Source organism: Schistosoma mansoni (genome assembly GCF_000237925.1).
Source record: "Schistosoma mansoni, WGS project CABG00000000 data, chromosome 1 unplaced supercontig 0076, strain Puerto Rico, whole genome shotgun sequence".
NCBI classification, from domain to species: domain Eukaryota; kingdom Metazoa; phylum Platyhelminthes; class Trematoda; order Strigeidida; family Schistosomatidae; genus Schistosoma; species Schistosoma mansoni.
Window position 1 is genome coordinate 1,487,400 of NW_017385990.1, and position 27,517 is coordinate 1,514,916.

Sequence of the window (27,517 nt, forward strand, 5' to 3'; positions counted from 1 at the left end):
TAATTGTTGTCACAAAAACGTGGCTCACTGCAGATATAGACTGTTCCCCATCATTACAGGCTACATGTGTATCAGAAGTGATATAGTTAAAAGTCGCAAGCGAAAAGGCATAGTGTTATAAGTTAAGGATAACTTTCACATACAATCTATCATATCAGAGGCGCATGTAAGTGGTACACGTAAGGCAGCATGTTGTACAATTAGGTCTAGAAACGGGCTGGTGACTATGGCAGGAATATATCGCAGTCCGTGTTGTCTTGCTGAAGACTTTATCATAAGAAACATCTGTTCTTGGAGTAAGGCAGAATGTTGTCTCATCATTGGCGACTTCAACTCACCACATATAAACTCGAAGGAGCTCACAGATTCCGGTGGGGTTTTCGATAGCAACCTTCTACCAACAATTATTTAGTGTGCACTTGTACAATGTATCGTAAAACCGACACATATTGACTTGGAACATGATCCGTCATTACCAGACCTTGTCCTCACACACCGCTGTGAAAATGTCGTCGACATTCAACACCTTCCCCCACTAGTGAATACTTATCACCTTGTACTTTTCTTTAAGTTCCGCACACATGTTATACAATTTGTATCTGCTCCACCCCGTCTCAATATCTGTGGAGCAAATATTCCGGCAATCAGAGACTGTGCTATCTCGACTGACTGGTCTCTCGATGCTGATAGATCGATCGAAGACTAATGGAATAAGTTTAAGGCTACATTCGAGTTTGTAACACAACCATTTATCCCATGGTCAGCACGTAAGCTATCACATTGCCCTCCATGTATTAATCAGGAGCCCAGGAAATTGTTAAAGCTTAGAAAACCCTTCCGGGACTTATTCTTGTCAACAGGACAGGTATCATTTAAGTGTGAATATAAAAAATCCGGAATATATGTAAAAAGACCATAGCTAAATCCCGTAACACTTACAAATGATAGCCATACTTGTCCGGAGCGATTGTTTTCGTACGTTAAATGGCGAACAAAACGTAGTTATGGTATTCCAGCGTTACTGTTACACGAAAATTCAGATTTACTAGCTGAATCAGATCTAGCAAAAGCTGAGAAATTTTCAAACTATTTTAGTGAACTCTACTCTGTGTGTAGTGTTACAACTACTTGTCCCAATTACCCCAAGATACCAGCCATAGGATCTGTGCATGTGACTGAGGAAGCTGCTATTCCATTGATGGCTAACCTCAAACCTTGTAAGATACGGGGTCCCCATGGGTTATATCCACGCTTGCTGTCATCGCTCGCGAACATTATTTCAAGACCGCTCGCGAGGCTTTTCAACATGTCCCTTTCACTCGCTCAACTCCCTAGAGGTTGGAAAGTTGCTATAGTAGGTTCAATATTTAAAGATGATCATAGACGGATCGTATTTAACTACTGACCTGTCAGCCTAATCAGCATAGTCGTTAAGTTACTTGAAAATATAATTCACGTTAAGTTACCAAGTCACACAAATTCGTACAATCTGTTAACTCCTGAGCAACATTGGTTTCGTAACAAGCGTTGATGCTTCACTAACTTACTGTGAGAGAGGATTGGACAGTAGCCCTGGATAACGGCTTGTCTGTCGATGTGATATTCATAGATTTTAGCAAGGCGTTTGACAAGGTTTCGCACTTAGGTCTTATGCAGAATCTTTCGAACATTGGAATAACAGGTGCTACACAGGGATGGATGAGAAACTTCTTATGTGACTGCAGACAGAGAGTGAAGACCTATGGAACGCTATCCGAGTGGAATCCGGCCAAAAGTGGTGTACCACAGGACACAATCTTAGGCCCTCTACTTTTCCTTTTCTATGTTAACGAATTACCTCCATTGCTTAAGTCGTCGACATTATTGTTCGCGTATGATGTCAAAATCTGGAGAACAATAAGAAGTGAGGCTGATCGTTTTCATCTCCAAGCTGACTAAGACGAATCAGTTAGATGGGCTCGTGGTTGGGGCTTCGAAGCTAATTCCAGGTCATACACACCGGACACGGTAATAGTTACCATTATACCATTGAAGGTACATCTCTTCCACGCGTTCAAGAACATAAAGACTCAAGAGCAATAATAAGTCACGACTTGAAAACAACCACGCACTGCAATGCAACTGCTTTCAAAGGTTATCGTGCGTTATAGTCATTCCGCCGAACGTTCAAATGCTTTGACGAGATGTTTGGAATTTATATATCACCTACGTTAGACCACACTTAGAGTACCGTATCCAAGCAGCTAGCCCATGTCTGATAAAGGATACCAACTCACTTGAGCGTGTCCAGCATGTGAGGACAAAACTAGTAAAGGGCCTTCCTAAGCTCCCTTACGATGAGCGTTTAAAACGCCTAAACATTTCCCCATTGTCGTATCGTAGGACGCGAGATGGCCTTATACTGGCATTTCGTATCTTTAATCATGCTTTGGCTGGTAATATGTCTTATCTTCTTGCTCCCCCCAGCACTGATGATCTCCGAGGTCATAGCAAGAAGGTTCACAAACAGTGATCTAATAAGCTAAAGGTGGGGTCCCGTTTTTCTCATAGAGTGGTCGATGACTGGAAAGCATTACCCGAACAAGCGGTATCAGCCACATGAGTGAACACTTTCAAGGAGAAGTTGAACCTTCTGTCAGGATAAACACAGGTTCAACAACCTTCTATTCTTATTACTGAAGAATGGAAACCGAGTCACCAATTCTTGGAGCTTGTTACTCAAAGCAATCGTGTCAGTACCTTCGATCGAGTCATTATACAGAAGATTAGACACCCAATGAAACATACTGGAAAAAGAATGACATAGGCCTTAGGTCTTCTATTCTTAATACACACATCTTAATCCGATATTGGATAGAGGACTGACCTTCGGGGAGTTTCACAAACCGGGCTGATGTCCTCTTTAAAATTTGGGTACTTGTAGCCGGTTGTTGCTATCGAGTAACTTTATTTATCACTTCTCTAATCTCACCATTCAATTTTAATACAAACCGTGTAGTTCGATTAGCCTTAATTCTTTACGGGTGGTCATATAGGCAGATCAACGAAGCATATGCTACCCCCACTAAAGGTACGTCCCTATTAGGTCACTAGTATCTTCAAGAACTGATGTTATTTCTGGTCTGGTTGCTATTTGCACTATCAAGTCCTCCTGTATTACTTCAGGTCTTGTTAGTCAACACGAATCTGGTGTTTCAAAATGCTCACAGACAAACGTTTGTAAACTCTGAATTTTTAAACCTCAATAATCAATGTAGTACGTCGACCAACCCGTTTTTCAAGATTATTGACTAAATTTGTTGTACTTGCAGCTAACCAAGCCGGACTTGTGTTTTTCTTTTTCCCTTAATAGGTTTTAGGACATTTTGCAACTACAGTTGGTATCATTTATGAAGTTTTAGTGGGTAGTTCATAAAGACTGATAGGGGTCTCGGATAAAGTGAAATTGCTGAATAATCGGGCTTGAGTCCAGACGTTAAACTAAATATTAACACTAGACGGTTGAGCAAACGACATTCAGGTTTTTCTAGGTGGAAAATGGATGTTAAATGTTGTATTCTTACTCAAGGTGTTTGAGTTGTTTCATCTAATAAAGTTGTACGACTGATAAGATTGTTTTATTTGCCACTTCCTTCACTGGGATCACTTGTTAATTTATGCTACAGAAATGCGTGTGTGTTATATTTGTGATATTGCACTCGGAGCCATCAAAGTCGGCGGTATTGCGGAACGCCTTTGATCTAGCTGCCGCACATAAATGTCCATGGTAGGTTGCCATGTAATCAAAAGTTTTCTTTCAGTAGTTAACACACAAAGAGATTATAAACTCGTTTCCGACCTTTAGTCAGATCATAGCTGATCAGTGTACAGTCTTGAGAACATCGCTAATTCTCGTGTATCTCTACTTGCCACCGGTAAATTTTTTCTTGCTTACTAGTTAGATTCACCTCAGATTGAGTCTGGTGATAAGGGTTTTATGCTAGACTACCAAATCAAGACTAAAATTTCACTCCATCTATTTAATAATTGTATTATCCTTCAAGGTTCTGATTTAGGTGTCATCAACTCATTATTGTAACAACCTAGTAACCTCGGCAGTAGTCGGAAGCCACAAAGTGATCCTCGACTCAGACTACTGAAAACGAGTAATTGAATATCAGCTGGTATAGGGGTGAATTATTTCTTAGCATTATGTCCATCATAAATATCATCGAGTGATTGTGGAATACTGATAGACTTTTCTCAGAGATTCTCACCGTTTTTCTTCAATATTAATATGAAACAAACTGAAGGGGAGTTTTCATATAAAAACAAAAAATGTTCAGTTAAGAGTTCGGATTAGGCTGAAATAGTCCCATCAGTCATATACATCTATTTAATACGTGTTTCCACAATCGAATGACATCAGCAATGAATATCAATGTTGCTAATATACTCATTTTTAGGATTGATATCAAACATTTGTTATCAGTATCTTCCTAATTATTTTATTCTCTTAAAATATAGTTCTATTTTTCTAGAAAGAGAACTGTCATCGCTTCTCTTACTATTTACTTTGCAGCTGACCAATTATATATATCAACATGCAACCAACATATTTAGAACCTTTGGGTTCGGTTAATTTCTCAAAATTCAAGACCGATATATCGTTAAGGAATACAACGCAAATCGTCTTCAGTTCATCTTCAGCAACTGTATGCCTATACGATATACACAAACTTGAATGCTTTCGTGACAGTCCAAATTGGTCACATCAATTTACATGGATACCTGTTTTAGATTTAAAATATTTATTGGATAACGTATTAGAATCTCCTGATGATTTGTATAATTGGCATATTAGTAAAGTTATATTTGTAAATACTTCAACTACGGCAAGGCAATCTTTAGCAGCAGTTCTTGTAAATACCAACCAGAATCGTTCACTTGTCTGTTTCTTTCGTTCATTGAGTACAGCAAAATGTAACATAGCTATTTTAATAAATGGAGCAATAACCTCACTAGAGTGGTTGCCTCTTATCGATATAGGATGTAAGTCATCGGAATCGCACTCAATGAACTCTACTATGGATATCACGGATCAAGATACTTCCAAGGGAACAAACAAAACTTTGAGCTCTGTTTTATCAATTTTTGATGGTTGTTTCGCTCTCGGCTTTCAGCAAGGACTTGTAGGTTTACTGGGTAAGTATATATTTGTTTCTGTTTTGGAGACATGATTGACCTTAGACTTGTACACTATCGGACCCTAACTCAGTAGTTTAGAGTCTGTGTTCGCACTCGAGACTGAAGGTCTTGGGTTTAGATCCCAGATGCAACGTCGTGGATGCGCACTACTGAGAAGTCCCATACTTGTGCGAAACGACCCAGTGCTTTCAAGTCACTCTCTTTTCTTGAATCATATTGTCTGTGCTTAATCTTTTCTACTACTACAGTTACTGTTACTACTTATACTGTTCTGTCATCGCCGTGTTAATTTGGCTTTTCACATAGAACCGTTGCTCATATGAACCAGATTATCCGTTTTTTATGAATAACTGCGTTAGCTCAACTAGGTAATCTGCACTACCAATATAGTCCAGAACAATAGTTAGTGACTTTGTAGATTGCTACTGTGCATTGTTCCGGTCAATGCGACATTGTTTCCAGAGTGTACATTGGTTTCAGTTTCTATATTCCATTACTTCAGAAAGATGAAACTATCAGGGCAAATCACTGAGTAGAAGAGGTATTAACAGTATTAGTCTTAACAAATAACAATGCGCGTCGATGTGGGGGTATAGTTGGGATACATGAAACATCGTACACAAGCAATGTTTTGAACACATGGAAAAACTCCTGCGGTGTACGCTTGTTTTATAATTTCATGGACGATGTTTCTTAGACATGAAGTAGTATAAAATGGGTTACTTTTCAGAATATTCGCCTTCTACTACTTATTTTCCTGTTTTTTTTTCTACAGATATGTGTTTAACACACACTCGTGATGATCTGTCAAATGATCAGCCTGAAACATCGATAGCAGTTGAAAGATCACATTGTTTACATTGTTTTTCATGTAAACAGCCAATATCTCAACCATCTGATGATAATGTAGAACACTCACTAGTATATCTTGATGGTAAATTGAAATAATCCTTTTTAATGTTGAAACTATTTCAAAATCTACTTAACACTGTATAAACTACTTCGACCAATCGGTTACTTTAGGATACGTATTTTTTATATACTGTTTGCTTTCGATTGAGTTAACTGGTTCAGTTATACTTGTATTCAGTCAGTCAGTCACAACGTAGAACTTCGTACGTACGTACATCAGTTCGAGTTGCCATACCACATTAGCACAGAGATGCAGTTGTATTACGATTGTTGATAAGCGAGAGGATCTTTGTGTAATTGAACCAAATATTTCCATCATAATCGTATCTTGTTTGTTTCGAATTTAAACATAGGCTTGTGGTATAAACTTTATGTAATTTAGGCTTTTTCTAGTCGCATGATATGTATTTAATTGTTTTAACGGTCATTAGTTTTACTTTAGCATTTTGTTAACTTCGTGCTGCTACTTTGGATATCTTGGTTGGGTGACTTGGAATAAATTCGATTGTGGTGGTGCAATCAACAATACATTTCTAAATCTTGATTTAAATGTCTTTCCGAACACTGTTCTGGTATCGTATTTCTGCCCGTAGAGAATATATCTCCATTATTTTGATATCTATTACAGTTGACACTAAGTCCTGTTCTTTGGCCTTCATCTTGTTAATATCTTTTGTCACTATGCTTATATGGCCTCCAAATGCCCTTGTACGGCCGAGAGTGGGGAGAGTCCGCTCTCCCTCGAAATGCTCTCACATGGCCACGCGTATATGGCCTCTGCCGGGGAAGTCCTACTCACTACCATCTCGTGGCGGTGTTATTTAGGAAATTGAGAGGACGAAAAGTGAATGTCCGGCCCTTTAACTGGGTTGGTGAACACGGAAAGTTAACCTAGGGGATTCGGAAAACCCTGATTCCAAGCCAGTGGTGCACATGGCCTAGCTCCAGTATCCTGAGGGAACAAATGGAGTATGAATCAATCGTTGGTCACCGGCTATCATGAGACTGCATCTACTCACGATGCGCCACTGCCTTATGGATCAGATCTTTAGGTCAAAGTCTCGGGTTGTGGTCCCCTAAGAAAATCATGTGCTTCAGTTTGGGCACCTGGTCAGTATCACAGCCCTCACACAAATCAAATGAGATTTGTGAGGCGCATATGTATATGGTGCCCCTTTGTATCAATATTTACGTGTTCAAATAGATAAAAACTATGCTTATATGAGGTGTAGCATTTTAGACCAATAAACATTTGTCTTAGGCCCTATGCTAATGTGGTTCAAAATATAGATAATACATTATATTATTAAACCGAATTATACGTAATCGAATCATTTGGTAGTATGAAGCCTCGAAAATTTCGTTAATTTTCCCACAAATCACTGTTGTAGACACTTGAATGTATTATCCATTATATTTTGCCGTAAAAGATCGATGGTATTCAAGTACTTAATACATTTCAATCTTTGGTTCGCAATTTTAACATCACTCAACCTATTGTAATTAAGACAGATATTCCTCCAAACCGTTTTCTGTTTTGGTAAAATTCTTTAAAGCTTAGATGGCATTGAAATTTACTTAGTATTGTTTGTTTGGGTCTTCCCATTGATGTTTTTAAGACTCCAACTGGTCAGTCTCTAATTGGCATATGTGTATACTGTGCGTATTGCCTCGATATAGCCTTAATTCACAAGCATGGTAAGCAAAGATGAATAGTGGCTAGCAGTGGAATCCAGTTTGACGCGCGTTTCGTCCTATTTGGGACTTGTCAGCTGGATGTACCTGCATCTCAGAGTTAATGTTCACTCTGGGACTCGAACCCAGTACCTTTCGCTTCAAACGTCATCGCGTTATCCACTCGGCCAATGATTCTTGATAGCCACTTGCTTGTGCAATGGGGTGAAGTTGAAATTTACTTAGTATTGTTTGTTTGGATCTTCTCATTGATGTTTTTAGGACTGCAACTGGTCAGTCTCTTAGATGACATTGTTCATATGTGAATTCGTTTTCGTTATTGTGCTAATCATCTGATTATTTGAATTGGTATTAAGTAATCTAATTATGCTATCATTCTTTCATATATTTCACTTAGCCTCAGTTCTTCGATGGAATGATTTCACATATAAATCTGTCAGTGGTAAAACATTATCTTCAATCCCATCTGGTAAGTTTTTTTATGTATGTGTGTAAATTTCTTACTACATATTGTTTCATATGATCCTGTTTGGTTTAACCTATTCGTATACACAATAAAGTTATAGCTTAATGATTGGAGCACTTGACTTTTAAACATTGTCGCAGATTCGAATTTCCCTCTGTCTAGTTTAATTTGAACAGCTAAATGAAATCAAAAGCCCTCTCATAAAAATGCAACTTAACAAAGCCGAATACATGGGTAGGGATACTGTCCACTTCAATCTGAAGTTCTGGTTAGTATCGATCGTCCTTACAAAAAGTATGTGACTCAAATCTACTGAGTACATGTACGTTTATAAATGGATACGAAGTTTTATTATATCACATTTACTAGTTTACAAATCTTTACAGAAGCAAAACATCTAAATTATTATCTGTTTCACTGTATTATTATTCAGTCAGTCAGTCACAACGTAGAACTTCGTACGTACGTACATCAGTTCGAGTTGCCATACCACGTCAGCACAGAGATGCAGTTGTCGATTCAGATATCATAGTGGTCGAGGTAGTAAGATTATAAGCAGTAATCCGAAGGATTAGGGTTTGAAGATTTTATTCAAGAGGTATAATCCAGTGAAATAAATTTGGAAAGAGAGAAAAGAAAGGGACATGAAAAATTCAAAAGATTAGAATTTGGGAGAACACAAACAGTGGATGCACATTCGCCATTGCACATGATTTTGAGCCATGTCATTCAAGGTCTCTAACCATTGGTTGCTATCATCTTGCGGATCCCAACCAGGTAGTCTATACCTACTAACATGGCTCAGTCCACTTATCAGTTATTACTATTATTATTACTACTACTGCTATTATTATTGTTATTATTACTATTGTTATTAATTGTAGCTGGTGTCTACGTGTCAGCCTTAAGTTATATTCCACAACTTCAAGGTCTTGCTGTCGGCTTCAGTTTCGGTGGTTGGCAATTATGGTCATTGGATCGACTTAATATGGAGTAAGCGTTCTGTGAATTTCTTTTTTGCAAAGACGTAAAGTTAATCTTCTTAATTATGCCTTATCTTTTGCAATGATGATTTGAATATAGTTATCTTGAGTGTTGTTAGAGGTGTGAGGACAGTTATCACTTCTAGGTTGCCCACACCGTGGAAGGGTTCTTCTAGAGGTACCAATCACATAACTTTTCGTGAGTAGTGTTGGTGGTTTTTCAACTCTAGGCTATTTTAAACTCGCTTCTGGCGACGAGATTCTGTGAGGAAATGGGGAATGTACTATTTTTAAAACCGCCATTTTGTACCTCTCTCCTTTCGTTTTGGGATAGCAGGACTGACAGTCGCTAGTTGTATTATGACAACACGTTCTTATCACAACCCAGTTCATGTGGTTGTACGGCTTCGCCGTCTGACCTTAAGTTTGATACTTTCCAATTGACCTATCTATCGCAATATGACTTGAAGAAACGAGTATTCCAGCCAATAGGGACTGGTTGGGTCATCACAATAGGTAAACCCTATCACCAAATCAGAATAACAGCCATCGTCGGGTTTCTAATAATCCAGCCGGGGGAAATTACTTTTACATCATCGGTTATCAAAATTGAAGGCTCCAGAATGCCCTGGTTCGGCTGAGGGTGGAAAGTTCGCTTTCGAAATGCTCTCTCACATGGCTACACGTATATGGCCACTTCCAGCGAAGTCCTACTCACTGACTTCTCGCGGCGGGGGTGTCTTTACGAAATTTGGAGGCTAAGGAGCCAGTGTCCGATGCCTTGACCGGGTTGATGGGTGCGGAGGATCCACCCAGGGGAGTTGGAAAACCCTGATTCTAAACCAATGGTGTACATGGGCTCCAGGATCCTGAATGGATAAATGGCGTATGAAACTGTTGCTGGTCACCGTCTACCATGGGACTGTATCTCCTAACGTTGATCCACTACATTGTGAATCAGACCTGTAGGTTAAAGGCCTTGGGGAGTGGCTCTCAAAGAAAACCACCTGCTTCGTTATGGGTGTCCGGGCAGTATCATAGCTCCCACACAAATCAAGTGACTTGTGTGGCGCATATGTATTTGGTTTCTCCTTGTACCAACGTTTATATTTCCGAATAAATAATTAGATAATCAGAGTGTTATAATCTATACCATTTTCTTTCTTTTTTTAGATTTTGTATGCGACAAGCTACTCCAGCTACTCCTGTGGTTAGTTTCAACTTTCTAGAACCTTCGGATGACCCACGATTTTGTTGTTTTATTTGGGTTGGTTGGCAGTCAAAACAAGAGACTGAAAGCGATGGTGTATTTAAATTTACTGGAAAACAGAATTCTATAGGAAACTTTCAAAGGTAAGTTTAGTTTTTAACGAATGCAATGTATTGGGATATTCCGAAAAGCATCGTAGTTTTTACATTTTTAAAAAGTGTTTGGTATGATAATGATTCTAGAATGTAATATATATGAAAAGAATGAATATCATCGTCTGATTCAAAGCTGTCTATAAGTCATTCAACTTGATTTTAGTGTTAACTTTGTTGAAATATGTATGTGGGCAACTTCCTATGTTAAGCAAAGATGGGTAGTGGCTAGCAGTGGAATCCAGGACGCGCGTTTCGTCCTATTTGGGACTCGTCAGCTGGATGTACCTGCATCTCAGAGTTGATGTTCTATGTTCTTTCTCTTATCCTTTAATGGATCGTGAAGAAGTTAAATCGTAACTGAAATATTTTCTTTTGCACTATCCGAAGTAACTAACTAGATGGACAACTATTTCATTGTTCTTACATCTTCAATCAACCTTGAAAGTGTTTATTGTTTGCACCGATTTGATCGATCTGGTTTACTGTTGTGTAGTCCGGTGAAACCTATTTAGCTTTTTGCATGTATGTGTAAGGAAAGATGTTACTGCCTTTGACCGTGTTATTGAATGCACATAGACACACCAATCTCACTATTCCCGTTACCTTCTCTTTCTCCACGCCGTCTCATTATATGTTTGTACCCGGTGTTATCCATCCTGACATTAGTGTTTAGATTCGCCATCATGATGGCCAGGTAGTTATTGGGCACTTTCATGGGACCGGTGGTAGCTTCTTTGGCGGTCCAGAAAAGGTTAAACTAGGGATAGCTTCATATAATTAACTTCAAAGAGCACTTTGTCGAGTGATATTACTTCGGTTGTTCAAATGAAAGTAGGCATGACAGGATTCGAACTGAAACCAAATGTTTTTTTTTCGTGTAAAATCGGATTAATGACATAATTGTTTAGTTTTAAAGTAAATCAATAAATTAGAATATCCACAAAGTTAGTTTGACTCTCAAATGTCCTGTTACGGCCGAGAGTGGGGAGAATCAGTTCCGTCAAAAAATGCTCTCACATGGTCACACGTATGTAGCCACTTCCAGGGAAGTCCTACTCATTGCATTTTCGCTGCGGGAGTGTTGTTTACAAAATTCAGAGGAAGAAAAGCGAATATCCGTCTCTTTAACCAGGTCGATGGATATGGAGGGTCCACCTAGGGGAGTTGGTAAACCCTGACTCTAAACCAATGATGTACATGGGCTCCAGGATCCTGAATGAACAAATGACGTATTAACCTATTGTTGGTCATCGTCCACCATGAAACCGCATCTTTTTTGTGTATCAGACCTTCAGGTCGCGAGCTCCAAGTGTGGCTTCTTAAGAAAACTACCTGTTTCGGTCTGGGCATCCCTGTAGTATCCCAGCCCACACACAAATCAAGTGGCTCATATGTATATGCTTTCTCCTTGTACCAGTATTTATATCCTCAAATAAATAAATGAATAAGTTTGGTTCCATAGACTGTAAAGTTTGATGATTATTTATTTTCATTGTTGAAAGCATGAGTCATTTGAAGCTAGACCACCAGAGAAAACCTGAAAGTACTGGACGGCCAAATCGTCCTATTTTGGGACTCCTCACCTGTGCGCATCCACGACCTCGCCCCGCAAGATTCGAATCGTCGTCCAGTGCTTCCAAGTTTTCTCTGGTGGTCTAGTTTCAATTGACTCACGCTTTCAACTATGAAAATACTAAATCTCCACAAAAAACCCCCTTCTGATTATTTATGGACATCTGTAAAGGGTATAAGTTATGGTTGTTCCATTACTATCTTCATATTCCTCCAACATCAATCATCGATGATGGTCACCTACCTGTAACATTATATAAGTAATTTTTATTATATTCATTTCTTATGGTGAATGAAAATTAATCTTTAATTTATTTTTTTCTCTCTTTAATGAAAATGATTAGTCCAACAGTGAAATTATTTCAGTTATCCTATAGACGTCGTTATGAATTATTTTCAAATAAACATAAAGAATTCAATTTCTATTATCAGGTAACTAATATATATCTCTCTCGTAATAATTGATTATTTATTTATATATTTTAATACATAAACATTGGTACAGGGGGGGTACCAGATATATATGCGCCACACGTTTTGTGGGTGTGAGGGCTGTGTTACTGCCCGGGTGCCCAGACCGAAGCAGGTGGTTATCTTAGGGGGCTACACCCCGAGCCTTCGATCTAAAGGTCTGATGCACAAAGCTGTGGAGCATCATGAGGAGATGCAGTCCCATGGTAGCCGGTGACCAACGATTGATTCGTACGCCATTTGTTCCCTCAGGATCCTGTAGTCAGCTCATGTGCACCATTGGTTTGTAATCAGGGTTTTCCAACTCCCTTAGGTGGAATTTCCGTGTCCACCAACCCGGTTGAAGCGCCGGACATTCGTTTTCGTCCTCTCAATTTCGTAAACAACAGTAATGCCAGGAGAATGCAGTGAGTAGGACTTCCCTGACAGAGACTGTATACGCATGACCGTGTGAGAGCATTTCGAGAGAGAGTGTGACCCCTCCCCACTCTCGGCCATACCAGGGCATTTGGGAGCAATAATGTAATTGATGTAACTATATTCATTACAGTTTTGTTTTCCTCTAAATTAACAGTGAATATTTTTCTTTTATATTTCAGACTAATAGATGATAATGTATCATTTTGTTCATGAATGTGAACACTTTGATTATGGAATAAGTCATTATTTTTCTTGTTAAGCAATCATTGTTATTCATTTAAGGAGATGATAGTTCTGTCTTGAAGAAAAATGTTTAAAAACATTATATCAGAAGTTGTTTTGTGGATATTATAGGAATTTTAATAGTTAAGATCATGAATCAGTTAAAGCTAGACCACCATGGAAAACTTGGAAGCACTGGACGGCCGTTTCGTCCTATTGTGGGTCTCCTCAGCAGTGCGCATCCACGTTCTCGCCTCTCCGAATTCGAACCCAGGAATTATCAGTTTCTTGCGCGAGCGCTTAACTATTAGACCACTGAGTAGGCATCCAACGGTGTTAGTGTGTTGATCCTTATGCACATGTGTTCGACATCCTGAGATAAATAGCTTTTCAATAGTTCTGCAGTTGATACTAGTTCATAATAAAAAAATATCGGTTAAATAGATGCTAAAAATCCTTAAATCTTTATGTGGATAACAAAAGAGTTTAGAATTAGTACACTAATAATTCTGACAGTATCCAAACTAAATTGTATTGAGAGTATACTACTAAGGCGTGGGAATACAGATGACAATACTGAGGTTACAGTACAGATACTATCATTCAATTAAATACTTTGATATTCCATCTCTTTGTCTCGTATAAGTTCAACTAATCATCAGTAATCAATCGATCTTGTTTAAGAAAAAAGTCATTACAGAGGATCGTTTTATCTTAATGTGAGTAAGTAGCTCATATGCCTACTCACTGCAACTTTACCAAAACCTGGCGTAGTGCATATTCGAATCTCAAAACAACAGGAGTGTATTCATTTTCACGTCAAAGTATTTTTTGATGATTCAGTCTCAAGGTATAAAATGATCTAACTAATTGAGGAACTTTTGTTGGTCGTCTCAATTGTATACTTAGTTTCTAATTATAAATAACTAACAAGTCAATCATTTATATAAGCAAAGATGGATAATGGCTATCAGTGGAATCCAGGATGCGCGTTTTGTCCTATTTGGGACTCATCAGCTGAGTGTACCTGCATCTCAGATTTGATGTTCACTCTGGGACTCGAACCCAGTACCTTTCGCTTCAAACGCCATCGCGTTATCCACTTAGCTACTGAGTCCTGATAGCCACTTGTTTGTGCAATGGGGTGAAGTTTGAATTCACTTAGTATTCTTTGTTTGAATCTTCCCATTGATGTTTAGGACTGCAATTGATTAGTTTCTTATTGGCCATATGTGCATATTGTGTGTATTGCCTCGATATAGCCTTAATTCATAAGCATTATAAGCAAAGATGGACAGCGGCTAGCAGTGGAATCCATGGCATATGTGCATACTGCCAATAAGAGATTGATCAATTGAAGTCCTAAAAATCAATTGGAAAATTCAAACAAACAATACCAAATGAATTCAATCATTTATATACTTTATAATAATTTAATATTTTTTCTTATTTATATTATATTATTAAAAAACCCCTTATCATGTGCTCACTGGTGACTGGCTCCATGAGGTATTTCCTGGAGTTCTAGTAAGAAGCAGTAACCAGTAGAGTTCAACCAGGTCTGTTGAGAGATGTCAACTCACTGAAGACATTGGTGAAATTGTTGCTCAACTTCGTGGATTGGTTGAAGTTGGACATTAACACCGTTGGATGCCGGCTCAGTGGTCTAGAGGTCAAGTGCTCTGGCGCGAGACTGGTAGGTCCTGGGTTCGTGTGATCATGGATGCGCACTACTGAGGAGTCCCACAATAGAACGTAACGGCCGTCCAGTGCTTCCAGGTTTTCCATGATGGTCTAGATTCAATTGACTCATGATTTCAACTATATATAAAAATTATTTATATTATGACAAACCGTTTCTTTTATTATTTTTAAAGGATTTAATTGGTATTGCAGAACGTTTATCTACAACTTTATCTGGTGATAAAATTGATGATAATAAACCTCAATATACATCTAGATTACTTTCTGTTCAATCACTTCATGCACCGGGTGATTTCATTATGGATAATAATAATAATCATCATCCCAACCATACTACTAATAATACTACTATCATTAATCATTCTGTAGGAATGATACGTTTAATTGCTTTTATATGGAAATTTTCTGAATCTATTATTCGTATTGGTCTATTTGATTTGGATCGATGGTATCATGCCCAAATGCCAACTTATATCAGGTATGCAAAATAAATTAGTAGTTAACATTTGAGACAAATGATCATAATATAATAAATGAGTTTATAAAGTTTAAAGAGATTTGATCTTCCACAGTGTGGGCAACTGGGAAGTGATAATTGCCCTCATACCTCTAACAGCACTCAAGATCATTGTATACATAATCAATCTCCTTCTTCAATTCCTACTATTCATTCTACCTCGACTTTCAACACTAAACTTCCTCTTTCGGCTTCCTCCTCAAGTGTTACCATGGCCAACGATTTTAGTGCGTGAAACAGTGTCCCAGGTCTACTAAAAAAAGGAGATTTGATAACAATATATGTTGTGCATATTGTGGATTAAGAAAGATATGGGATGAAATATATGTCTGTATAATAGTGAAATTGTTCTTACTTAGATAGGTTGGTGAAGTAAAAAGGTTTAGTGAAGTGGTGGTTCAGTGGTTTAAGTGTCCGAATTTCAGTCATTAGGTCTAAAGTTTAAATACTACTCCATCTACTTCAGTTTGAGCGGCCGAATGGTATAATTTGACCTTCATATCCAAGGTGTATACGAATGTGTACCTGGTAAAATGAGTCGAATAAACAGATCAAATTCGACTTGAATATAGTTTCTATCATGAAGTGAGTTCACTAACGATTACCGGTTTATCGATGAATTTCCTAAAGCCCTAACGAAAGTAGCCATTTGACATATGTGTGGAGAGAAACGCATATCACGTATAGCTTTGAATGATGGTCTCATTATATTGCAAACTGACTTAAATTTGAACTGTGGTATAAACGATAGACCATACATTTGACATAGTTGTTGTACCCTATTGTTCATAATTCCTTAACCATTCATTTTCAATATAACAAGGACCTTCAACCCAAAAAAACCTACACTTTTCTTGATTATTGAAACTGAGAGCTAGTGATTTATTTGGAATCATATTTCAAGATAATCACAGTGTAACATATCGCAATCATTTCACTTGGTAAGGATTCCCAAATCCACCTATTTATTTACTGTCCTTGTGTAAAAACTTTAAGTGCTCACATAATTAATATCCACTTTTGTTTGTCCTGCGTAGTGAAAGTCAATGACTTCTTTGGTCAAGTATCGATAATTGTCCTACTAGTCATAATTTGCAGTATTAGTGAAGTAGTGATGTAGTGAACGAGAACACAAGTAGGGGACAACCAAATATATTTGAACACAATGTTACAGAATCTCTTAGTAAAATCTGAGAACCATATAGTATTACTTCATTTGCAGAATGTCGATTAGTTGTCTCAGACTTGACTGTTCCTTCGTTTCCACTCCAAGCACCCTCTATTCTCGTTCTCTTCGATTTTGTTAATCTTCTGCCTCCAGGCGTTTCACTTCCGATGAATGATACTACTTATATATGTCGATAACAGTAGCACACACTATAGTGACACAAAATAGATTGTTGAATAGTAAACCTATTTTTCCATATTAACACAATCAAGTCGTTGTTGGCACAAAATATGTTCTTTTGCTTTACACACACATGTGCCAAGTTAAACTATTTAAACTTATAGAACAGTGGGTTAGTAATTATAGACGGTTGGCGTTCTGCAAGTTTAACCCCTTCTAATCCATCTGTTCCATTTTGGGAATCCAAGTAATATAATTGGCTTTCACACAGTGTGGCTCAAAGCCGAATACTTGTACACTTATGGAGTGAGTTTCAATGATACACATACACACCAGAAGAGTTAAAACATATGTTTACTGACTGAAAGTTAGGGGCGGCCAAACCAAAACGTGGCATCAGTGCTTGAAGTCAATAACTTCTAGTCCAAGCCATGTTGGTAGATGCAGACTACTTGGTTGGGGTCCGCTTGACTATCGTAATAAATGGTTGGAGACTCTGTGTGACATGGCTCAGAATCGATCACAATGGCTTAGGTGTATATACTCTTTATCTTCCCTTAAACCTTGAGATTAAAATTCCTTCATAACTTTCTTCCTTCCTATAGTATATCCTTATATACAATCTTTCTTTTATATACTATCACCACTAAATTAGCTACTTTTATGAATCCGGTGTTCATCTTGTTGTGCTAATATGATGTATGGCAACTTGGACCGATGCATAAATGTGCCTGGTCCTATGTTGTATCTGACTGACTGACTAACTGATCTTATTCTGAGTTATATTTGTTATGATGTAAATGTCTCGGTAGAATTTATAATTTGTATACAAAAACGTCCAACTGATACATCTTTGAGATGTTGTAGAATATTTGTTGCTCAGGATTGAGAACTTTGAAGGTATTTTGTTTGCTTCATCGTGAAAGTTTTCCAATTACACCAAATATCACCTTAGAGAGCGAAACAATCCTGTTATAGGTTCTATCGACCTTAAGATTTCAATTATTTAAATAAATAGATCTATTAATTATTTACTTCATTTTTCAAAATAGTTATCCATAAAGAAAAACCTACATGTTTCTTACCTCATTGTAGATCTGATGACACGTTTGTCTCTATTTTTGATGCATTAATTCCAAATCAAAAAGTACAGTTATTGGTAAGTTCAAATCTTTCTTTTTTTTGACTGTAAACATGAACATTGGACCTTAGGTCTCGCACGCGAACGCCTAACTTCTTGACCACTGAGCTGGTTTGGGGTTCGAGTCCCGCGTGTTTGTTCGTGTATGCGCACTACTGAGGAGTCCTATATTGGGACCAAACTGCTTTCCAGTGCTTCCAGGTTTTCAATAGTAAACTAAGATTGATCGATTCATTATCTCAATCAAAACTCAACAATCTCCATAACTTTATACTGATAATTTTAACAACTTCCAAGTTTGCATGCTATTGTTTTTTTGAGTCTAGTCAATCTAGCACCTTAGAAGTATATGTTATAAATTTGTTGTAAGCACAAACTATCTGCGTCTACGTGGTGACTGCGATCGATGGTTGGGAGATATTTTATACTATGGCTCCGAATCGTTCTCAGCAGCGCAAATACCTGTATTCGTCGTCTACCTCTAGCTCTTGAGTTCGAATAATTCTTCATACACAGCTTCTTCTTGGAACATATTCTCAATATCTTTTTCACTATTATTGGTACTAAAATTATTTCAATGTTTTTGAGATTAATCTTGTTAGTTGCATTTCGTCATGGTGACTTGGTATGCCGACTTGAGCTAACGAATATTTGAGCTAGGCTCTATTTCGCTTTTGATTAATTAGTGATAGCTGACAGATACTTCAAACCGTATTTCTTAACTACCAGTATTGTATAGAATCCGCGTTTCGTCCTATTTTAAGTTTATTGCACTTATATTTTATGAAATTATAGTTCTTTTATGATTGGTTTTCATCACGACTCGATATCATCTGAATGGGGCGACACATCGAAAATTAGAATTTATTCGTTGTTCTAATCCACGAGTCCGATTCAGTTACAATTTACTTATCCAAACCTTAACTCAAGTGAAAGAAACTAAGAATAGTCGTAATGCTTCGTTTATCAAAATTGGATCGATAAGTTTAAGAAACCTTGAGTATGCAGGCGTTTGTTCTTTAGACTCAGGAAGGATATTTAGTCTGTGTGACCTTGATCGAGTGAATTATTCATTTATTGTAACAGTATCTCTTGTGTGTATTTCTCATATATCTCATTGTAACCTTTGGAGATGTAATCCATCTGACTTTCATAATATGTTGTATGCACCTGGTTCATTTGGTCTATGAGAACCTTAAGGCGGTGTAGTATTTTATTTATTTAAACATAAATATTGGTACAAAGAGGTACCAGATATATATGCGCCACACAAATCTCATTTGGTTTGTGTGAGGGCTGTGATACTGCCCAGGTGCTCAAACTGAAGCAGGTGATTTTCTTAGGGGGCCACACCCGAGACTTTGATCTAAAGGTCTGATCCACAAGGCAGTGGAACATCGTAAGGAGATGCAGTCACATGGTAGCCGGTAACCAACGATTGATTCATACGCCTTTTATTCCTTGAGGATCCTGGAGCCAGGCCATGTGCACCATTGGTTTGGAATCAGGGTTTTCCAACCCCCGTAGGTGGATCTCTCGTGTCCAACAATCAGATTAAAGTGTCGGACGTTGACTTTACTTCCTCTCAATTTCGTAAACAACACCGTCACTACGATGTAGTCCACGGTGTATTCCTACTGTGAAACTCCTTAACAATGTATATGAAATAACTATCCTCTATTTGCTAATTTTTAATGGCTCCTATAAAAATCTCTCAGTCAACACTTATGAGGATTCATACGAGTTAGGGGCTATTTTGGCTCATTAGCTCAATGGACAAGGAATTGGCGTTTTGAACGAAATCTCCTAGGATCTGAGTCTTTTTATGGATACCAATGCCGAGTTACATTTAGATGTCATAAAGTTTGTTGACAATTCCTATTCTACTTTAGTAAAACGGATTGTCTATTACTTCTGTTGAAAGCGTGAGTCAATTGAAGCTAGACCACCATGGAAAACCTGGAAGCACTGGACGGCCGTTTCGTCCTATTATGGGACTCCTCAGCAATGCGCATCCACGATCCCGCACTCGCGAGATTCGAACCCACGCTTTCAACTATGAAAATACTAAATCTCCACAAAATCCCTTCTGATAATAATATTACTTCTGTTTTATTATTTTTCATCGTTTGTCTTTTTTACTTGACCAATAGCACACCTATTTAATTGAATCAAGTTTAATGTCATTTTGGAGTCGTATTGTTCAACGTGAATCAAATTTAATTAAATCATGTCAACTATATCCTATTCAATTCAAACCTAATCATATTAATCATTATCATTATAAAAGATCACGTCCTATTCCTGAAGTATTTCTACGTCCATCTTCATTATCATTTCATTGTCTTTTATTTTGGACTAATGATACATCTAATCATAATAGTATATTAAACTTTTCTATAACTCAACCAAATCGCCATCGTACTACTACTACTACTACTACTCCTATATATCAATATTATGATTGTGTTTATCATCTTAGTCGGATTATGTTTGTTTCATGCCAAGAAGAATGTATTATAGAATTGAATAGGTTTACCCAGAGATCCTTATCCATGTCATCATTGAATGTAGATCAAAGTCCTTACAATAAAAAATTTAATCTTATTCAATGGTTATCTAATGCATGGAGATATGGTTTACTTGAATCACCAGGATTAGATCAATTAGATGATGAAGAATTTATAAATTTATTAAATTATACACAAAATACTACTTTAATAAGTAGTAATCGTAATTATACTACTGATAATAATGATTATGGTATTCATTTAACAATTGGTGATTATTATGATCAATCAATGATTGATAGTTTAAATAGATTATTATGTAATTTAACAACAGAACAGTTAACTAATCATCCATTGAATATGAATCATACCCATGTGGTTGACGATGATGTTGATGATGATGACGACGATTGTATTCCATCTAAACGTCATTCTAAATATCGTCGAATTGATCAATCCATGAATGTACATAGTATAAGAATAAGAAAAGTGAAAAAGAAATATCAATATTCTTTAGATCCTTGTTGGGTATTATTAGCTAATTGTTGTTTAGAACATGGTTGTATTAATGTATTAAAGGTAAGCTGTTTTTTTTATTTATTTATTGAACTACTATTGTAGTATATGTTACTTATGTCTGTTGATATAAGTAGTATGTAACATTATTCAAAAAAGTGAAACGGGCAAGACTAAACTATATGAACGAGCCAATCAGAAGCTTTCGCGGGTTTTCAAGGTCACGGCGCTTAGTTCGGTACCCGATGCTTACGTACGGTCGGTTTACAACGGATTTTAGAGAAGACGTGATAATTCAGCGTCTACAAGAGAAGTGATCATATGATTTTGGCGCGAAATTCAATTATCCATTTGGATAAAGAGTTTTGGCATTATAGCTGATGTCAGTTCGTGATGAAAACCCTAAGTATAATTCCTAGCCTTAATCATGAACTGTAAATCATAATTTGAATTCTTCACACAGGTTTATAACCCTCATTTAGTCTTAGTTATTATGTTGACACTCTCAGAGTCACTCTAGCGTCGCTCTAAGGTCGTCCATAATTTATAGTCCCATCCTTAACCCTAAACCATACCGAAATACCAGCAACATTGAAGCTATGTGGTCGAGGCTAAAAGAATTTTTGAAACCTTATCATGGTTCCAGAGGTCGACTACTATGGAGCCACATGGATGAGTTCCTGTGCCGGATGCACTATGATTTTAGAACTTCTGAATCTATGTCTAACCTTGATAAGTTTTTGAGCCATGTAAAAGAACAGTATCCGCTTTGATTTTTTAGTTTTGTATAATATATATTTTTACTGCATACCAACTGTCTTCTGATTGGCTAATATTTCTCAAGGTCATTTGAAATTCGTTCAAAGGTCGTCCATATAGTTTAGTCTCGCCGTGAAACGACCGGAAGCAAAACGTTGGAAGGTTGAATCGAAAAGAATGGTTTTCTTACGAGGCCACACCCGGAGCCTTTGACCTGGAGGTCTGATTCACAAGGCAGTGGAGCATCGTGAGGAGATGCAGTCCCATGGTAGCCGGTGACCAACGATTGATTCATACGCCATTTGTTCCCTCAGGATACTGGAGCACATGTACACCATTGGTTTGGGGTCAGGGTTTTCCAATTCCCCTAGGTGGACTTTCCGTGTCCACCAACCCGGTTAAAGCGCCAGACATTCGCTTTTCGTCCTCTCAATTTCGTAGATAACAGTAATGCCACGAGAAGGTATTGAGTAGGACTTCTCTGTCAGAGACTATATATTCGCTGGCCATATGAGAGCATTTTTCGAGGGAGAGCTGACTCTCCCCACTCTCGGCCGTACCAGGGCATTCAGGGGCACAATTTACGAAGGGATTCTGTAATTATATGCTAAATAATATGTTGGTTATCCCTACCTGACTGTTCGTTCATTACACCATTACTATTATTAAGTTCATATATTAGTAGTTGGGAATTAATTGGATGTTTGAAATCTACTGTTGGTATATATCCCAATTTAAAACTATCAAACTGATATTTAAGTTAGATACTGACTAATATTGAAGTCCAAAACGCGTGTTTCCTCGTATTTGGTACTTATTAGATCTATGTGCCTAGATCCAAGTATTGATCGTCATATTAGGAATCGGACGAAGTACCTTCCTCTCAACAAACAAAAACCTATCGGGAACGTTTATCGGTGTATGTTGTTGTTAAGGCGATTATGGCATTGCTTAATTTTCTTTTAGGAATGCTAAAGTCTTGCTGGTAACGGTTGCTACAAATGCTTTTTTCTAACTCAGCTTTTCCTATGATCTTTTCTCTTTTTTGATTGGTTGCCACTACTCTTAGCTCACTAATCATTGTTGTGCTTAAGGTCATGCTTTCGTAGTATATCCAGTGAGCTCTACCGTTTTACGTTGTTCTGCACAAATATGAAGTTTTCTTTGCACTTAGCGGCTAATTGTTGAAGTGTCGTATGGCAGCCGCTGTTATCAAATCCTCAATAGAACCATTCTTATTAAAATAACTCCACCGTCCTTTGAGTCGCAAATATCGTAGGGAAATCGGAAACCTAAATAGACAATCGTTCTTATCACCACTTATCAGTCATATATATTTATATATGTCATCTTATCATCGTCATTTGGAGTGGTGGAAAAATTTCTGCCTCCTCTCATTTCTTCAGTTGTTAAGGGCTGGATTAAGAATGTTTGGGAGGATAGCTGAAGTTCCATCGAAGTTTATTTTGCGTTTCTATGCACTCATACGTTTTTGTTACGAGTTGTATAACTTGACGCCTGGTCACAGCAGTGAAATTATTTACTCTATCTTCTTTTAACCTTTTTATTTATATCCATTAAATATATTCTCCTACTTAAGAATTTAGATAATTTATCTCCACCTGGACAAGATTCTCCGGTCAATCTAAATTTCAAATATAGTTGGATATGGCTACGATTTTGTAGATTGAAATCTCGTTTTGACAAATTGACAAGTGTACTATTTATGCCAAAGTCATCCGATGAAGCGGAATCAGTTTTATCGAATTCAACAGATCATGGCCATTCAAGAATACCCGATCTTTTAGAATTGGGCTGTACGATTAATCAAGTAGGTTATTTTATTTAGTTGTGTATTTCTTAGCACAGTAGTTAAATCACCAAGGAATTGAACACAAGTCAGTCAGTTAGTCATACACAATGTAGAACCCGATGTATATGTGCATTGGGTTGAATTTCCACTCTATATCAGTATAGCGAGATACCACAGTAGTATAAATAGTCACAGTATCAATAGTAATGGAAAAGACTAAGTATAAGATGTGAGATTCATAAAGAAAGTATGGATTCGTGTAACAATAAACTTTATTTTGACGTAATAAAGAAACTTAGAATCTGAGGAAAGACGAAGAATTAATACACCTGTGCCACTGCGGACGATTCTGAACCGTTTCACCCATAATTTCTAGTCATTGGTTGGGATTATCGAGCAGACTGCAACCAGGTATTCTGGATTGACCTACATGGCTCGGATCACTAGCCATTGACTTTATAAAGTGGTGTTACATTTTCGTTTGTACCTTCGTAACCTTCTTCCAATCTACTCGTATGTCAACCAACATTGTGCATCTAGCTGGGCGGCGGTCGGGGGTACTTAATACGTGCCCCAACCACCTCAGTCGATAAAGATTCACTGCCTTGTCAACTAATGTGCCATTCTCATCTAGTACTCTGCCTTTAACCGCATTATTGCTTACTCTGTGGTCCTAGCGTATTGAGGCATTGCCCAGTAGGTTCTCATAGTGTCAGCTAAGTTGGTTCAAATGTATCCGAGTCTGAGGGCAAAGTCGAACTGCTTCTTTTATCGGAGTATGATGGTTAAGTGGCTCCCACGGATAACTATCATCTTCAGTGAAACTGTCTTTCATACAACTGATAGAGGGATTGAAAAATTGTCCCATTTAATAATATTCATCATATGATCCCATGAGCGATTCTGTGATCAGAGTCCCAGACTGACAGGGCCTTCACTAAATATCGATTTTACTTTTCATATTCCTCGAAAAATAGTCTTCCATCGTGTTGATTACTGGTAAGTATTATCCGTCCAAATATCTGTAGCAGCATTCGTCCTCATCTTGACTGACTGATTGATGTATTTTAACTGATTCATACTTTCTTGGGCATCAAACCCGACCGTTGCTGCTACCTTGACGTGGTGGTCGGGCTTGCCTATCGTGATGAACCAATCGAGCTATGCTGGCTGGAACAATCGTCCCTCAAGGTCCTACCATGCCAGAAAGGTCGGTTGAAGAGCGGTAAGACTAAAAGCAGCAAACCCAAGGTCCGAAGGCGAAGTCGTACTGCTGACTGTACAGAGGTGTGAAGGCAGTAAGGTGTTTCCTTCAGACAACCAGCATGACAGCGATTCTGCCTTCCCACAAGGAGGGGTGGGGTTAGAAAAGGTCGACCCTAAAAATGCACACCTTACCTTATCCCACGGATATCCGTCTCCGGCGGTAAGGTTCCAACAAGTACGGAGCTAACGCAAAAACTACCCACAAAAAGGTCGTGTGTGACCGACCTCAAGTAGTTGTCCCTTGGACACTGGGTCACGCTTTCAGGTCATTAAGACCATTTCTAACCAAGAATTAGATAGGGTATCATTATTTATTACTACTGGTATTACCTACTGACTGATTAACGTATACTTATGATTTGTAAAACATTCCCTTTATACTTATCTATGTATCTAATATTTATTTAGATTCAATTATTGGCAACTTTATCGAAACATTGGTTCATTGGGAAGAATTACAATTCCACGACTACTACTACTAATAGTCCTAGACTTCATTTATCAACTTCAAGACAACATCCAATAGAAATCAGTATTAAAACATATTTATCTTATGCAAAACTTGTAGTTTTTCTATTTCGTTTAGGTTTATTACCACAAACAGATGAAAGATTAAATGACAAGTTAGTTATAGCTTTTTTCGCATTAAAATGTTTTTATGTTTCATTGTATCTTCAGTAGTTCAGTGTTGCGATGACAACTATTGAATTATTATTTGTCAATGTGTATCCAATCTAGTTTTATGTTAAGTAAATATGCACTAGAATACCTAATTATTTTTAGGTCGATAGAAATCTAGACATTAATTTATACTGTATGAGAGGACGAAAAGCGAATGTCTGGCTGTTTAACCTAGTTGATTAATATAGAGGATCCACCTAGGGGAGTTGGAAAACCCTGATTCTAAACCAATGGTGCACACGGGCTGGCTCCAGGATCCTGAGGGAACAAATGGCGTATGAATTAATTGTTGGTCAGTGGCTACCATGGGACTGCATCTCTTTACGATGCTCCACTGCCTTTTGATCAGACATTTAGGTCAAAGGTTCCGAGTGTGGCCTCCTAAGAAAACCACCTCTTTCGGTTTGGGCACCCGGACAGTATCACAGCTCACATAAAAATCAAGTTACTTATGTGGCGCATATTTATTCGGTGCCCATTTTTACCAATATTTATGCGTTCAAATAGTTAAATAGATAAACTATCTGTATCTACAATTAGTATTGTTTGTTTGAATCTTCCCATTGATGTTTAGGACTGCAACTGGTCAGTCTCTAATTGGCATATGTGCATACTGTGCGTATTGCCTCGATATATCCTTAATTCACAAGCATTATAAGCAAAGATTGATAATGGCTAGCAGTGGAATCCAGTTGCAGTCCTGAACATCAATGGTAAGATTCAAACAAACAATACTAATTGAATTTAAACTTCACCCCATTGCACATGCAGGTGGCTATCAGGACTAAGTAGCTGAGTGGATAACGCGATGGCGTTTGAAGCGAAAGGTACTGGGTTCGAGTCCCAGAATGAACATCAACTCTGAGATGCAGGTACATCCAACTGACGAGCCCTGAATAGGACGAAACGCGCGTCGAACTGGATTCCACTGCTAGTCATTACCTATCTTTGCTTATCTGTATCTACATTTATATGGCTTGATAAATAGGGTGAGTAATACTCTTAGCATGCAGACTGCTTTGAACATCAGATGTAGACAACCCGCAAACTATTCCTCTACAATATGCATCCTTATAAATGGTCGTACCCCAACCTTTCATAAAGAAAAAACTGGAGGATGATATGAACAAAATAATGAAAAACTTTAAAAGCTACTTTTTTCGAGCATTAGTACACCTAATTTTTAATCAGTAATTACTAACATTTCAGAAGGGGTTTTGTGGAGATTTCAGTGTTTTCATAGTTGAAATCATGAGTCAATTGAAGCTAGACCACCATGAAAAACCTGGAAGCACTGGACGGCCGTTTCATCCTACTATCGGTTAGATGCTCTGGCGCGAGACTGGTAGATCCTGTGTTCGAATCTGGCGAGGCGGGATCGTGGATGCGCACTGCTGAGGAGTCGCACAATAGGACGAAACGGCCGTCAAGCAGTGCTTTCAGGTTTTCCATGGTGGTCTGGCTTCAATTGACTCATGATTTCAACTATGAAAATATTAACATTTCATTTCTTACTGCCTGAATAACAAGTTTTCGCTTAACTATTAATATATCTTATTCCTTTCCAAATTTCTTATGTCAAAAAGTTCTTTAGCTTGTCAACTTTCGTGAAGAACTCGAAAACATTTTGTCGTCAAAATTTCATTTCTTCTTCATAATTAGTAGAAACTAAGACAGGGAGAAGTAGGTTGTCTACATCTGATGTTCAAAGCAGTCTGCATGCTAAGAGTATTACTCACCCTATTTATCAAGCCATATAAATGTAGATACAGATAAGCAAAGATAGGTAATGACTAGCAGTGGAATCCAGTTCGACGCGCGTTTCGTCCTATTCAGGGCTCGTCAGTTGGATGTACCTGCATCTCAGAGTTGATGTTCATTCTGGGACTCGAACCCAGTACCTTTCGCTTCAAACGCCATCGCGTTATCCACTCAGCTACTTAGTCCTGATAGCCACCTGCATGTGCAA

The 27,517-nt window shown here is 37.9% G+C and overlaps 1 protein-coding gene and 2 non-coding genes across 3 annotated transcripts in view; 1 reads left to right on the forward strand and 2 right to left on the reverse strand.

Moving 5' to 3' along the window:
• Window positions 1-4,583: 4,583 nt before the first annotated feature.
• Smp_176800 (hypothetical protein) overlaps window positions 4,584-27,517 on the forward strand; it is a gene marked incomplete at its 5' end in the record, with an annotated part of 52,378 nt that continues 29,444 nt past the window's right edge. Inside the window, 12 exons of the mRNA XM_018791792.1 lie at window positions 4,584-5,184; window positions 5,963-6,121; window positions 8,192-8,263; window positions 9,145-9,253; window positions 10,417-10,596; window positions 12,525-12,612; window positions 15,171-15,475; window positions 17,958-18,021; window positions 20,157-20,385; window positions 21,031-21,092; window positions 23,389-23,619; window positions 25,276-25,490. Coding sequence (XP_018645111.1) covers window positions 4,584-5,184; window positions 5,963-6,121; window positions 8,192-8,263; window positions 9,145-9,253; window positions 10,417-10,596; window positions 12,525-12,612; window positions 15,171-15,475; window positions 17,958-18,021; window positions 20,157-20,385; window positions 21,031-21,092; window positions 23,389-23,619; window positions 25,276-25,490 — 2,315 coding nt within the window. The remainder of the gene's footprint in view (window positions 5,185-5,962; window positions 6,122-8,191; window positions 8,264-9,144; window positions 9,254-10,416; window positions 10,597-12,524; window positions 12,613-15,170; window positions 15,476-17,957; window positions 18,022-20,156; window positions 20,386-21,030; window positions 21,093-23,388; window positions 23,620-25,275; window positions 25,491-27,517) is intronic.
• Window positions 7,900-7,971, reverse strand: Smp_tRNA_01934_Pseudo_TTG.1.1. Its single transcript has one exon. It is a non-coding gene (tRNA).
• On the reverse strand, window positions 14,341-14,407 carry Smp_tRNA_01743_Gln_TTG.1.1. The gene has a single exon. It is a non-coding gene (tRNA).